Source organism: Zea mays, chromosome 5, assembly GCF_902167145.1.
Source record: "Zea mays cultivar B73 chromosome 5, Zm-B73-REFERENCE-NAM-5.0, whole genome shotgun sequence".
Classification (NCBI taxonomy): Eukaryota; Viridiplantae; Streptophyta; class Magnoliopsida; order Poales; family Poaceae; genus Zea; species Zea mays.
This window is the reverse complement of record NC_050100.1, coordinates 163,883,861-163,899,954: the sequence shown is the minus strand read 5'-3', so window position 1 is coordinate 163,899,954 and position 16,094 is coordinate 163,883,861. Positions and strand designations below refer to the sequence as shown.

The following is a 16,094-nucleotide window of genomic DNA, read 5'->3' as shown; positions in this document are numbered from 1 at the left end:
GAATTTTTTAAAAAGGAAACCCCCAGTATGTGCTGGTGCGCTGCAGGATTGAATGCTTATTCGAGTGAGCTCTTCAGAAAATATCAGCTTTGCAGTCTTTATCGCGGTACGTCTGTACTCTGTACTCGTCCAGTGCTCTTTCCGACACTATTAATAAATTTGAACTCTCCAAATCCGCGTTTTTATGCCACTCTCATCACAGGATTTTTGTTCTACAACATGCAAATCTCTATGCACACTGGGACATCAACATCGTTGGCCCAGCACTTCTGAATTCTCTGGTTCAAGCAAAGAATCGATCCGCCAAGTTATAACCTCTTGACGAATACGTCTCCCTGCGGCACCGGTGCTGTACTTGTATTTTGTGCCGTCTCCCAGCTGTCGAGTCCACTCTGGTTACTGTAACCAATAGCGTTGCAACCTTCTCTTGCGCAGCTCCAGAACTGTCCCCTGAAGTCCCAGTAAGATAATCTTGACTTCGTATTTGTCCATGTTGCAACGTCACTTCAACAGATTGTCTGGGAGAAATTATACCGACTGCCGGAGAAACCTGTGGTTATCGCGTGCTCTTTCAGTTCTCTATCAATTAAGCTCATGGCATCGAACAAATCTTAAATAGCAAAGCAATCTTATAGTATTAGTATCTATTACCATTTCAGTCATAATCTAGATATGTAATTGAAAAAATAAATAGAATAAGACTTGAAGATTCACATTCAGTAAACTTAAAATTTCCATCATCTTAGTTGAGCATAGCTAACTTTTGACTTAAAAAAACTGGTCTGTGTATATTTCATGCCCCAGGCTATAGATAAACTATGTTCAAATGGACTGGAATACCTTAGCATAGGATAAGGAGAGAAGACAGAGCAGTAACCTACCTTCAGCCAAGAAGGGAAACCTGAGAAAGGTGTGCCAGATGACTTTGGTGTCTGACCAATGATCTCAAAACAAGCCAACTCTTTTGTACTTCTGTTGTGCAGTTTCACAACAAAAGGGTTTTGATCTTGCAGAATGATGTCATTCGTGCTGATATCTACTTCAGGCAAAGCCTCCAAGCCCTGAAGTGAGTCAAGCACTTCCTTATTTGAACCCATTATTTCTCCATACTTCTGCCTCATTGTTTGTTTGTCCACATGAGCAATATCTAAATTGAACACACATTTGACAGGTTTATGATCACTGTCTGTTGCTTCCATACAAGAGTCGTACCTAAAAAAATGGAATAACAGCCATTGCAAATTAATTAAAAGCATTATATAAGATAAGCAAACAACGAACTACTTACAGTGATATCGAACAGACTACAGGACATTCCAAAGAACACTCAATCTGTGAACTAGTTCGGCTGTCTCGATATAGAACTCTGTCACACCAGGCTGGAATGCGCCTTTTCTCACTATTATCATAACCTATAAGTCAAATTAAAGTTAACTAGATAAAATAACCAAAATAAGTGCTTCAAGAGATCATTAAAAGAAGTGCATACAAATTATTGCCATGTAGCTTATGCTAATGTAATCAATCCAGTACAGTAACTAAGAATTTAAACAGAGTTTTGATACCAGATAAGCCTGCTATGTGCTTCTCAAATTTATAAGTAGGGGGGAACTTAAATTCTCCTTCACGTAATCCCTGGAAGACTCTCCCAGATTTCATTTCTGCTCGCAGCTGATCATTCTCTCTCAACCAGTCAAAGCATCGCCGGGAAACCAAGCCCATTGCCTCATCGAAAGAAATGTTATAAAGCCGGTAATTGAAGTCACCAAGAAACACGATCAAGTCAGTATCTGACAACTCAGGCAGTCTTGATCCCTGCGGTAGCACCATGTTAGCCAGTTTACAATCACACAATCTAGATACACAATGACTATACAAACTGAAAAATAAATGAAGATGACTAACAGCATACATTTGTTCCTCGAAGAAGCTGAGCAGCAGAACCAGAAACTGTAACAACACAAGTGTACATAAGTTCAAATTTTCACTTCCACAATAATTGTTGAATGATATTAGCAAAAGTTTGGGCGAAATCTTTTCAGATTTGCATGTCCATAAGAAAATGCAAATAAGTTTGGCTTTGTTTGGGTACTCTAGTATTTGACCCCAACTCACATGTGTTGAGGTGGATTGGGGTGCAAATTAAACTAATTTACACCTCAATCCACCTCAACACACGTGGATTGGGGTCAATACTAGAGTACCCAAACAAAGCCTTAATGGGAGAAGATGGATTACCTGATGTTGTCAATAATCCATTTGAAGGAGAAGAAAATGTCATTGATCTAAAGACATGGTCAAAGTCTTCATTCCGTCTGCTCACAGCTTCCATATGTGCAGAAAAATGACAATTTACAAAGCAAATGTTTCTACCATGTATTCTCATTCTCAAGCCTACTGCACCCTGAAATAATCAGATACATTAAAGATAAAGTTAGTCCATTGATCTGCAGGAAAACCTGCTGGTATGATCAAACAAGGTGGAGAAACAAATGGTATTTTTCCATTTATATACAAGAAAGTTAGTCCATTGATCTGCAAAAAAACAGACTCTTATAGAGGGTTGAATCATGTTTTATTAATTAGGAAGCATTTACAGTGCTAACCCATATCTTAGTGGAATAACACAAGCTTGAAGCATCCAACCCTTGGATGAAGGATATATGCATAAGAACACAGAATGTAATGGGGCACTAACATCATGTTATCGATCATGTGATGTTAAGATCCTATCAAGTTCAATCCATTGCAGTGTTTTCAAGTCGGACGACTTGCTGGTCGTTCTGGCTGACCGACTTGGGCGATTAATCATGATTAGTCGGACGACTTGACGATTAATCGTGGACGACTTGAAAACATTCCATTTACCCGCCATTCAAACATAACCTTGAAAACTTGCATGATAACAACAAGATTAAGAAAGGCCTCAATTCATTGATCATCCTGGTTGCTTGGGAGTTATGGAAAGTTGGAAACACAGGAATGTCTGTGTCTTTGATGGTGCAAGGCCCTGTTTCCAGGTTGTTATGCAGGCTGTGTCCAATTCCAGCAACCTCTGGTGTGGGGCTGGAGCTTCAGCGCTGCATAATTTGCTCCTGCAGCTGCAGTCCATGAGTTAAGTTGTGGCACTGAGCCAGGGTTGAGTTTCTTTGTTGTTTTTTGACACGTCTGTAAAGGCTATTATGTTGGGAATGGGTGCTGTCCCTCTCCCTTTCTGTTCCCCTATTTCTTGCTTAATGAAATGACACACAGCTCTCCAGTGTAGTTCGAGAAAAAAAAATTGATGTATGTTGAAGTGTATAAGTGGATTGCCTACCTTCTTCTAACAGCTTAAGTTTTTGGGTTGAATTGGTTAATGTGTCCAATCTAACATAGTATCAGAGCCAGAGGTCTCGAGTTCGAATCCCGACAGTATTTGTACCTCCGCCCCTTTATTTCCACGTTTGCATCTTTCCCTCTGGATGCATGTGAGTGGTGGTGTCAAAGGTATAAGTGGATTGTCTACCTTCTCCTAACACTATAATGCTACCCTCATTCTAGAATGAGAAACAAGAATTATCTTCTTCCCCTCAACCGAATTGGCCATGTGAAATCTTACCGGAATCAATAATGCTCCGTTTGGATGTCGATATTGGAGAGGATGGAATTGAATTGGATTGAATAAGAAATCAGGCATGGTATTGAAATGAGTGTAATTCTAATTTTTTGTTTGACTTGATTCTCAATGTTATCAGCGCGTATGCTCCTCAAGTAGGCCTTAATGAGAACTCAAAGAGGGAGTTCTGGGAAGGCCTGGAGGACATGGTTAGTAGTGTGCCAGTTGGCGAGAAGCTCTTCATAGGAGGAGATCTCAATGGCCATGTGGGTACATCTAGCACCAGTTTCGAGGGTGTAAATGGAGGCTTAGGCTTTGGGACTAGGAATCAAGAAGGAGAGGGAATCCTGAACTTTTCCCTAGCCTATGACATGTTTATAGCAAACACTTTCTTTAGGAAGAGGAAATCCCACCTGGTGACCTTCAGTAGTGGCCAACACACTAGCCAGATTGATTTCGTCCTCTTGAGAAAAGAGGACAGGCATGCCTGCTTAGATTGCAAGGTCTAAGCAAGGTTATACCTGGAGAGTGTGTGGTAACCCAACATAAGCTTGTCGTAGCTGACTTCTGTTTTAAGATTCGTTTACAACGGAATAAGCATAACAAGGTCACTAGAACAAAGTGGTGGAAGCTTAAAGGGGATGTGGCCCAAACTTTCAAGGAGAGAGTTATCGAGGACGAGGAGGGCCCTTGGGCAGAAGAGGGAGACACAAACATCATGTGGAGGAAGATGGCGACATGCATCCGAAAGATAGCTTCAGAAGAGTTTGGGTTGAGTCAAGGAAACAGAAGGGAAGTTAAAGACACTTGGTGATGGAACAAAGATGTCCAAAAGGCTATCAAGGAGAAGAAAGATTGCTACAAACGCTTACATCATGACAAGTGTGCAGACAACATAGAGAAGTACAGGATAGCGAAGAAGTCTGCAAAGCGAGCGGTTAGTAGAGCCCGGGGTCAAGCCTATGACGACCTTTATCAACGGTTGGACACAAAGCAGGGAGAAAGGGATATCTATAGGATGCCCAAGATTCGTGAAAGGAAGACAAGGGATGTCAACCAAGTCAAATGCATCAAGGATGAAGCAAACCAACTATTAGTGAAGAATGAAGAGATCAAGAATAGATGGAAGGAGTACTTCAACAAATTGTTCAATGGAGGGAATGAGAGTTCTACAATAGAATTGGACGAACCATTCGATGACAACAACAGGGGTTTTGTACAAAAAATACAAGAATATGAAGTTAAGGAGGCGCTAAAAAGGATGAAGGTAGGAAAGGCGATGGGCCCTGATGGTATCCCTATCGAGGTATGGAGATGCCTTGGAGACATAGCGATAGTATGGCTGACTAAGCTTTTCAACACCATCTTTCGGACAAACAGAATGTCCGACGAGTGGCGGCGGAGTACGTTAGTACCAATCTTCAAGAACAAAGGAGATGTTCAAAGTTGTACTAATTACCGTGGAATTAAGCTCATGAGCCATACAATAAAGCTATGGGAGAGAGTCATTGAACACCGCCTGCGAAAGATGACGAGCGTGACCCAAAATCAGTTTGGTTTCATGCCTGGGAGATCAACTATGGAGGCCATTTTCTTACTAAGACAACTTATGGAGAGATTCAGAGAACAAAAGAAAGACCTGCATATGGTCTTCATAGACTTGGAGAAGGCTTATGACAAAGTACCTAGGAGTGTAATGTGGTGGGCCTTGGGAAAACACAAAGTATCAACAAAGTACATTAATCTTATTAAAGATATGTACACTAATGTTGTGACAAGTGTCCGAACAAGTGATGGAGACACCGATGACTTTCCAATTAACATAGGACTACATCAAGGGTCGACTTTGAACCCTTATCTTTTCGCTTTGGTGATAGATGAGGTCACAAGGGACATACAAAGAGATATACCGTGGTGTATGCTTTTTGCCGATGATGTGGTACTTATTGAGGAGAGTAGGAGTGGTGTTTCGCAAAAGTTGGAATTGTGGAGGCAGACGCTGGAAGCAAAAGGTTTTAGGCTTAGTAGGTCTAAAACAGAGTATATGAAGTGTGATTTCAGTGCCATGGGGTATGAGGATGGCGATGTTAGTCTTGATGGGCAAGTGGTACCCAAGAAAGACACTTTCCGTTACTTAGGATCAATGCTTCAGAAGGAGGGAGACATCGATGAGGATGTCAGTCATAGAATTAAAGCTGGATGGTTGAAGTGGCGGCAAGCTGCGGGTGTCTTATGCGACCCCCGGGTGCCACACAAACTAAAAGGCAAATTCTACAGGACAGCAATCCGGCCGGCTATGTTGTATGGAGCAGAATGTTGGCCCACTAAAAGACAACATGTCCAACAACTAAGTGTGACAGAGATGCGTATGTTGCGCTGGATATGTGGCCACACAAGGAGAGATCGAGTCCGGAATGATGATATACGAGAGAGAGTAGGAGTGGCGCCAATTGAGGAGAAGCTTATGCAACATCGTTTGAGATGGTTTGGACATATCCAACGAAGACCTGAAGAGGCACCAATGCATATCGGAATAATTAGGCGTCCCGAGAATGTGAAGAGAGGTAGAGGTCGACCAACCTTGACGTGGACAGATGCTGTGAAGAGGGACCTGAAGGAGTGGAATATTGATAAAGAGCTCGCCGTGGATAGGAAGGGGTGGAAGTGTGCAATTCACGTGCCAGAACCCTGATTTGTAGTTTCGCTTTTCCTCCTTAATCGTTTGACCTTTTCTTGTGCCCTTTAGATCTTGCTGGTTCTTGTGGGTTTTATCTCTTTTTATGTGTTTCCCCGTTTCGTCGTTTTTCGGTTCTCCTTTGCCTTTGTCTCCCTTTTCTTTTCTTTGGGGGTTGAGCTCTGAGGTTTTCATATGGAGTTTCATCTCTAGCCTAACCCAACGTGCTTGGGACAAAAAGGCTTTGTTGTTGTTGTTGTGGATGTCACTGAATTGGAGTTTGGAATTGTGTGATCTAATTCCACACAATACCGAGGGGTGAGGGTGTGAGGCTTTGTATTGGGAGAGGGGGTTTCTAGTTATAGACTTATAGTTCAATTCCATGGAACTGGGCCTCTGATTCCAAACCTCAATTCCACATGCAACCAAACAACAAAATTTAGGAAAGCTGATTCCAATTCCCAATTTTGTGCTCTAATATCTACATCCAAATGGGGTATTTTAGGTTCTCAGCTAAATTAAGACGTGCAGCTCAGCACAGCAACCGCAAATATATTGAACTATTTAAACTGAAGTTCATTCTTTCACAAAAAGGATGATCAAGAAAGAAGTGCCTGAACATGGAATGCATGAAAGAGGATTCACATCAACATGTTTCTTAGACCTCAGATTTCGGCACCCAAGAAACAAAGGATATCATATAGCATGAGCAGCTTCACTACAGACTATTGACATTAGTGGGGGGGGTGGGTGGGGGGTGGGGTGGGGGTGATGCATGAGAACCTTATTGCCGATTGCTCGCCCTAATCCACATGGCACTGCCGCATTCTCAATGTCTCCAATGAACTGCTTAAGATTTATTCTCACCCTGAAAAACAAAAGAATCTAAATAATTCCCGTGATAACAGGATCCAACAAAAAAATGATCACACCCTACTCAGATTACCATACAGCAATGAGTAATCCAGCCATCTGTCTTGAACCAACACGCACAAAGGAATGAACCTTTAAAATCTGGCCAATTACATCCAACCACCACTCTCCATTTGTACTTCCCTCTAGTCCTACCTAAAGTCAATAGAAATTTTACAAGGAATTCAACATTACAAATAGTAAACAATTAAAAATGGTAGCCATTTTTCAATATTTATGTTGGGTAGTATTCTAAAAAAATTTCAAGGGATGAATTAGAAACAGGTAATAAACAAAAATCCTCTTTGCAACAACTTCATCACAGAGAATTTGTGAAATTCTGAAAACTGAAAAGCAAGCCATAATTCTAAGAAAAATCTGCAGCCATGAAGGTAAAATTTACTCCAAGCCCAAAACATTGAACAATGAGGCAATGACATGTAACCATAAAAAGAATTCAACTAACTAGATGTTAACCAAAATTCAAACTGCATTTCACAGTATTTTGATCCAGCACTACAAGTTTCTAGGAGTTGGTCGACCCAGCATATAGGACATATCTTCAATGAATAGCATAAATAACCATTATATAAGAAGTAATAAAAAAAACTAAATTTCTGAATGTGACATCTGTACCGTTTCTTTGGCTGCAGACATTGCAAGAAAACCAGCACCCATGTCCACCTCCTGCAATCCAAGTACAACCAACCCAACTTCTGGCGATGGGAGTTTTAGCCAAGCTCTTAAAGACTCGTAGGATGCCTTTTCTTGCCCAACATTCCAAGAACCCACTAATACTTTCATGTATTCAAAACTTTTGTATGATGAATCTTTCTCCATCAACTCTGAGCGCAAAATGTTGTCAAGAGGCCCTGGTGATGCCAAGTTCCATCCACGGATTCCTCCATGACCAGCCAGTGTAAAGATATATGAACCTCCAACAGCCATACTCAGAATTGGACTACTATGTGCAATCCATCCTCCTAACAAGTTGCCTTCAAGGTCCAACAGCTGGATGTTGCCATCCATGTAACCCACCCATATTCTTGTTCCAAAATTGTAAATGCATTGGACAGATGACGAATGATGCAGGAACTCTTGCAAACGATTACCACTGCCATCCCATTGGGCAAGAGAGCCATTTGCCGATCCTGTCCAGATCATCCCATCCGTTGACATTGTAAATGCTTCAATTCTACGAGTGTCATCACCAAAACCTGCTTTAACAGCAACTCTCCGGACTGCATCAGCTGCTCCCAACAAAGCATTCCGTGATCTCTGCAAGAAACCAACAGGACTGCGAGCTTTCTCTTTCCTCGGAGAGAACAGAGTTTGCTTTGTCTCATAGCTATATGAATCCTGAGCAGATAAGATGTCGAAACGGGTATCAACTTGGCCATCAATGTTTACCACTTTTAGAAGGCCTTTAGTGCGAGAATCCCTGCATAGCAGAATAGATAACAGTATTACACATATAGAAATAGCTGGAGTGATGTCATTCAAATGCAACAAGATAAATGAACACATGAAGTGTACCAGAGTGCAAATGAGAGGTAACCAGCACTCCATACTTTTGATCTAGAATTGTCAGACAACAGAAGTTTTACATCTACAGCAGGCAAAGGACAGGCCCCTCCATCACTGACCATGTCCCTAAGATCAATAGATGATCTTTCAACTAAAAGGGTCTTATGTTTTTCTTCTGTTTGTGAAACAAGTGACTTCTGAATCAGTTCTGCATACCATACTTTGATTGCTCCCCCCTCAGACCCAGACCACAAATCACCTATAAGACATCCAAGAAACATCAGTATTTCATGGGTGCATATGGTTTGATTGAAGATGTAGGTTACTGCTGATAAGACTACTTCCTGCATTCCATAATAGTACCCCAAGTTCCATGTAAATGATCGATTTGCAAACTAATTGTGAATGATCTGATTCAATTCTCAATAAAACCAGCAGCTAAATATATTCACTGAACCAATGATAGAGACAACAACATGGTCTAGAACATTTGCAGCGCGTGGCTACTTTTCAGCTGATAGTTAGTAGGCACACAATAGGCATCAAACTGTCTTGTACATATGCTCGATAGGACCCAGAATTAGGCAAGGACATACAACTAGCTTCTGGAATGCTGAGATGAAAGATCATTTGGAAAATCCAGAATAATTTATTTAACATCACAAAAGGATAGACCCAGTGCCGAAGGCTACCATGAGTGGGGACTGGGGAAGGAATAACAAGCCTTCCCCCACAAATACGGAGAGGCTGTTTCGAACCCACGACCTGGTGACTCAGTGAGACAGTTAGCACCACAGCACCATACCTGCCCTTCTTATTTAACATCACAGTATGCCATATTTCATCACACTGGTCAAATAAAGGGACAGCAAATGTTACTGCAGAAGAAGAATGTAAACAAGTAACAGAATGTCTGTAATTTTTAGGAAGCAGTCACAAGGCTGGCCTAGAGAAAGTTCTTGGAATTTAGGGGGAAAATGCAGTGGTTCAGCTGCAGTTAGAAAGGTTTTTTTTTGGCACTTACATTATTTTCTCAGAGTCACCTTAGTTGCAAGGACAAAATGAAATTTTGAACCAACTATGCTTGTACGTTATGTTTTTCTTACAGTAGTTGAGGGGACAAAGCTCAACCAAAAGTTGCAATCAAATTTGTTGGCATCTCTTTAGAACTAGTGATTAGATATTGGATTATTCCTACCCACAATTAAGTGTATATTTTGAACACTCAACATCTTTCACATCATTCAGAGCACAAGCAAGGGCTCATGATAACCTCAATGGACATGCTGTCATGCAACAGAGCATTGGAGTGTTACTAGTATGAGTGACATGTGGATGGCTGTTGCCCTGCTCCTGCTTGTCAGAGAAATGGTATCCTTGATCAGTGCCGCCAAACTTCTAACTGACAAAGCACCATAAAGGGTGCAGCAGCTGGTCATGAGTTGAGGAGATGCCGAGATGGTGGCACTCGACGATTGCAATAAACCGCATTTGGGCTCAAATTTACATGATCCACCAACTTACTCATTGACGACCGCACCACAAACCAACACGAGGAAGTTGTGTCAGTTGCCAATCAGAGAAGGGCAATGAAAGACACTGGTTGATTAAGAAGGACAAGAAATGAAGTCAGAGGCTCAGCAAAGGAAGGGACATGGGGTGATGGTGCTATTTGTTGCCAATAGCTTACCACTAATACATGAAGAAGGGGAAGACGTTAATCAACTGGGCGAACAGAGATGTCAATGAAGTTGAGGCAGTACTGACAGAAACTGGGGGAGTTTGGAGGCAAGGAGAAGAAGAATTGGGAAAGAATGCATGGGAACTAAACTAACTTATGAGAGGGGTATTTAAGGGTATTCCACATATGTCAAGAAAAAAATTATCCCAAAATGTTAGATTGGAAAAAAAAATACAGTGGTGGCATGACAGGGAAAACTTTTGGTTCCATGTACTGCAAAAATCAGTGGCATCTTGCTGTAGTGAAAGATCCTTGAGTGCTATAGTACCACATTTCCTTATTTAAAAAACGGTAGACACCACACTTCATTTGATGATTCTCGTGGCCAGTTCTGGACAATTCGATTAAAAGCAGTTCCAAATGCTCCCAATAAGTGATTCTTACTTATTACTTCACAGATTCGGTTATGAAAAACATAGCAGCTAAATATATTTTTACTTGATCTTCTACAAAGTTTGCAGTTAGCAGTCATTTTTCTTTTTTTTAGAAGGTGGTCATTTTTCAGTTGATAAATTATATATATCTGCTGATACAGTTAGTAGGTATCTATTCATTCAACTGTCTTGTTCAAATATGGTCTGCAGAACCTACAATTAGCCAAGGTACATACATCTAGCTTCTTGGCTGCAATAAGGTCATTTGGGAAAGCAAGCAAAATAGTTTCAAGGACATAACAGTAAACCATGTTTAATCACATTGGTACAATAATGGGCCAACAAAAGGTATTGTCAACTAGAATGTAGGAGTAAGCAAATAATTGAACATGTATAACCATAGGTAGCACAAAACAAGACTGACCTGGAGAAAGTTCTTGGAATGCAGGATAACTACAGGGGGAATTTATAGCTCTACTTTCGTGGTTACTATATCCATACCTCCCCTGAGGCTTCCTAAACGTTGAAGGACTATTTGGAACGCAGGAATTTCACAGGATTTGCACACGAATTAGTTCAATTTCATATGAAAAAACGCAGGAACAGGAAAAATCATGTGTTCCAAACAGGGCCCAAAGGCAAAATCATTTACAATTATCCAAGAATCAGGAACGGTAGTGCTACATTGTATCTGGATACGTGCAAAACTGGCACTGATCGCCAGAAAATGGAGGGAATGGGACCTACCATAGGAAGAGACGGCCAACGCGAACACTGGCCCACGGTGTGCCTCCCACGAGAGGCACTCCCCCGCCTCCGGTCCAGGATCCGCGGTCCATCCCATGATCCGGCCGTCCGCATGGCCGCTCCACACCACGCTGCGAGCGGGGTCCGCCGCGAGGCAGAGCGCCGGGGGCGTCCTGCGCGACTCCCTAAAGGGCGCAGACGACTCGTCGCCCCAACGCTGCTGAGACGGCGACCGGAAGGCGTCTGCGAGGTCCCATGCCCTGACGCCGGCCTCGCCCGCTGCCCAGAGACGGGCGGCGGCGCCGGCCTCGGACCGGGAAGCATCGCAGCAGCAGGCGAGAACGCGAAGCGCCGCACCGGCCTGGGACTCCCTGGGCGGGCGCGGGCGCAGATCGAGCGGGGGCGGGCGGTCGGCGCGCACCGCGGTGCGCGCGGGCGGGAGGTGTGCGCTGGAGGCCGGAGCGGCGGCGAACTCCGGGATTGAGCCCGAGTGGTGGGGCCCCGGGGGCGGTGGCCATACTTGTGCTGCGGCGGCCGGGGAGCGGGAGGCCGCGGCGGGGAAGGCGGGGAGTGAGTGGCTGGGATGGAGGAGCTGGGGCTGATGCTGATGCTGATGCGATGCCGGAGCGGCGCGGGGGCGCGGGTCGGAGAAGGAAGCGGAGACGGAGACGGAGGCGGAGGTAGCAGCGGAGGGAGTGGAGGCGGGCGGGAGGGAGGTGGATCGGTGGGGCGTGGCGTGACGGGGCGAGGTGGATGGGATGGGGGGCGGGATAGGGGGTGGGGACGGGGACGGGGAGGTGATGGAAGTGGAGAGGAAGAAGTCGTCGGGGAGGTCGTCCCACGGCGATGAGGCGGCGTCGGCGGGGGAAGCGAAGGGGTTGGTGCCGCCGGGATTCGCCATTGCTGAGGTCGAGTCGAAGAGAAGCGAAGGGGCTGGCAGCTGCAGTGTAGGCCGGCGTGAATGCCGCGCTTCGGTCGTGCTAGATAGTGGGCCGGCATTTACGGTTTGCACATGTTGCGCGGGCTGCGCTGGTCGGTCAAGTTTATGTCAAATACAGGACACAGGCAGCAGAGAGCCCATGCCGGTCTCATGCTCCTGCAGTCTTCGTCCGGCCTAGTCTAGGTCTACTCTACTAAAATCTATCTATCTATCTATCTTCTACTCTATTAAAGCACGAGTTTTCTATAATTAATCATCTACTCAAACGTTATCTTAACCACCCCAACCGAATACCCTTAGATCCGAGCCTGGTTAGGGCTTGTTCGGTTATTTTCAATCCATATGGATTGGAGGGGATTGATACGGATTGAGAGGGATTTTGACTTACTAGGGATTAAAACCCCCTCAATCCCCCTCAATCCATATGGATTGGGGTAAAACCGAACAAGCCCTTAGATGGCAGCATTGTAGTTCCACCGTTTAGCCGTCTGAGTATTACGACAACCGCATTCCTCGCTCGTTTTCTCACCGCGCTTTGTAGTTTTGTACCCACCCTCACGAGCTCAACCCACCTCCCCCGCGCGCGCAGCTCGACCTGCCACCCGCCCGCGCCGCCACCCCTCACGCGCCGAGTTTATTGGAGCTGTGGTATCCCGAACGGCGGGCTTCGAAAGTTAGGTACCTCGAACCTTGCAATTGGAATCTTAGTATTATAATAGGCTTCCGTTTAAAAATTTGTCATCGTGGGCACTTTTAACCGTCGCGCTACGTATTAACTTGTACCGGCTGCTGTTACCGTGCGTGTGCCCTTCTTTTACGCTGAAGAGGTGGATTTCCCGTTCGTTAAAACGGATCGGCCTTCCTCTATTCTTCAGAACGGATCGCGAGCTCACTCCTTTCTTCCTCTCCCTCTCTGTCCGGCTCCCCGAGTGATTCCGGCGCTTGTCGAGCTCTTTCTTCATCCCAATGCAACCTCCGGCAGTCCCCTCGCCGGACCTCGCAGTCGACGCAGCCGGCGAGTTATCCTCGTCGTTGCCTCCAGGCGAGGTCGTTGGCAGCGACACAGGGCTGGCCCTCAATCCGTCGTCGTTGGTCGATGCTGCTCTGACGATCGACGATGTTGACAACTCTTGGTTGGAGGCACCACCAGATTGTCGTGAAGATCCGGTTGAAACGGTAACTGATTTGGACCCCCCTTTTCCCAGTTCCCACCAAGGTTGGCACCATTCTGTGTCAACTTGACTGGGCCAAAATTATATCACATCTACCTCAGATTTTCTAGTAGTGCGCAACCACTGTCGTGGCTTATCAATATCATCGCTTGTTGTTTTTGGTACATGCCAGCTTCCATCTTCAGTCGTCGTGTCTTATTGTTGCCTCCCTGTTTGTGAAGGGACTACACTTGTGTATTGTTGCCTATGCACGTAGAAATGAGTTGATGTTTCTCATTTGTACTGCTCCTCATAATTTTTGTAGGGCGATGTTAATTTAACTGCTCATAATTGTTGCCTCCCTGTCAATTTTTTGTAGGGCACTGTCAATTTTCAGTTAACAGTGTTTGACCCATCGCAAGTATTTGATTTTGAGGGTGTTGGACCTGATCTTCGATGGGATGAAGAAGGGCCTCAACATGTACCCAGTGAGTTAGCTATGTATTCGAAACTTGGATTGGCGGCTGAAGATGAACGAGAAAACAAAGAGAGAGAGGAGGCTTCTAATCATTGTGGTCATTCAAATAATCCAAATGATTTTGGAGTTGATTCTTCATCCTCCATGCCCTGTGTTGATTTTTTGCCAAACGAGAGTAGAGTTTTGTATGATTCTAACCATCCAGTGATGGCGGTTGGCTGCATGTATCCATCTATGGCTGAATTCAGACTTGCTATGAGACAGTATGCCATAGAAAAAGAGTTTGAGTTAGGCATTGAGGCTAGTACCCCGAAGAAATACAGAGGATTTTGTCGAGGTGGTGATTGTCCTTGGAGCATACATGCAAGAATTGAGAGGGATGGGTCACCTACCATAATTGTATGGTTTTGTCAAAGTTTTAATTTTGTTGAAGTTTTTTTATGCCTTAGTAGTAATGTGCATTTCATTTATACTTCTGTAGGTGACTGTGATGAATGATCATCACACTTGCACTTCTAGTGGCCGGAGGAGGACAAGCACACCAACCAGTGCTTGGGTTGCTGCTAAAGCTTTACCTATCCTTGCGAAGAAACCACACACAGGTGCAAAGGATTTACAAACTTTCCTTCAAGATACGTACAAGTGCACCATTTCTTATGATACAGTTTGGTATGGAAAAGAGAAAGCCTTGAAGGAGTTGTTTGGGACTTGGGAAGAGAGTTTCCAACTTCTATTCTCTTGGAAGGAGGCTGTATTGCAGAGGTCACCTGATAGTGTCATTGAAATTGATGTACGTGTTGAGGATGGCAGAGTTTATTTTAGTAGGTTCTTCTGTGCACTTGGCCCTTGTATCAGTGGTTTCTTACATGGATGCAGACCTTACTTGAGTGTTGATTCGACAGCTTTGAATGGTAGATGGAATGGTCACCTACCATCTGCAACAGCCGTCGACGGCCACAACTGGATGTTCCCTGTTGCATATGGATTCTTTGAGTCCGAAACAGAGGACAACTGGCATTGGTTCCTTCTACAGTTACGCAAGGCCATCGGGGATTTACCTAACCTAGCATTGTGTTCTGATGCTTGCAAAGGGCTAACAAATGCAATGAAGGATGTTTTTCCAGAAGCTGAGAAAAGAGAGTGTTTTCGGCACCTAATGAACAATTATGTCAAGCAATATGCTGGATCAGAATACATGTACCCTGCTGCCAGGGCGTACAAGGCAGAAGTATATGACATGTACATTGCAAATGTCAGAAGCAATCCTGATATTGCTGCTTGGTTAGATAGGTTCCATTCCTTGTTGTGGTACCGAAGTGCATTCAACCCTACTATCAAATGCGACTATGTAACAAATAACATTGCTGAGGTGTTCAATAACTGGATAAAGGACTACAAGGACCTCCCTGTTTGTGACCTGGCTGACAAAATTAGGATAATGATCATGCAACTATTATACAAGAGGAGGCGGATAGGAAGGAGGTTGGAGGGAAAGATTTTACCTTCTATCATAGCACAACTCAATGCAAGAACTAGAGGACTTGGACACTTGGAGGTCATAAAAGGCGATGACTATGTTGCATAGGTGAGAGACAATGGTGATTGTTTTTCTAGATATGTGGTGAAGGCTCATCTTAGAGAATGTTCATGTAAGGAATGGCAACATACAGGGAAGCCCTGCCACCATGCATTATGTCTAATTACTGCACAGCAATATAGAAATGTAATGATGGAGGAGTTTGTCGTCGATTACTACTCAGTTGACATGTTTAGGAAAGCTTATGAGAGATTGGTGGAGCTAATTGAAAGCAAATTATTTTGGCCAAAGGTGGATTTTGCAAAGGAGGTTGGTGCTCCACTAGGCAAGAGAGGCATGGGACGTCAAAGGAAAAATAGGTTCAAGAGTTGTCTAGAAGGTGGGAGTAGTAAGAAAAAGCCTGCCAACGAAAGTGAGA

General features: G+C 44.1%; 2 protein-coding genes across 2 annotated transcripts; one reads left to right on the top strand and one right to left on the bottom strand.

The window, feature by feature from the left end:
* Positions 1-134: 134 nt before the first annotated feature.
* LOC100194149 (uncharacterized) lies at positions 135-2,398 on the bottom strand. Its single transcript, NM_001139199.1, has 5 exons — positions 2,239-2,398; positions 1,913-1,950; positions 1,566-1,815; positions 882-1,412; positions 135-550 (listed from the first exon to the last, which is right to left on the bottom strand). Exons 4-5 carry the CDS (start codon positions 1,254-1,256, stop codon positions 284-286), a joined length of 642 nt encoding a protein of 213 aa, NP_001132671.1. The 5' UTR covers positions 1,257-1,412; positions 1,566-1,815; positions 1,913-1,950; positions 2,239-2,398; the 3' UTR covers positions 135-283.
* An 11,955-nt stretch (positions 2,399-14,353) lies between these two features.
* LOC109939561 (uncharacterized) lies at positions 14,354-15,837 on the top strand. The gene is made up of 2 exons (XM_020537745.1): positions 14,354-14,538; positions 14,621-15,837. Exons 1-2 carry the CDS (start codon positions 14,362-14,364, stop codon positions 15,722-15,724), a joined length of 1,281 nt encoding a protein of 426 aa, XP_020393334.1. The 5' UTR covers positions 14,354-14,361; the 3' UTR covers positions 15,725-15,837.
* Positions 15,838-16,094: the final 257 nt, after the last annotated feature.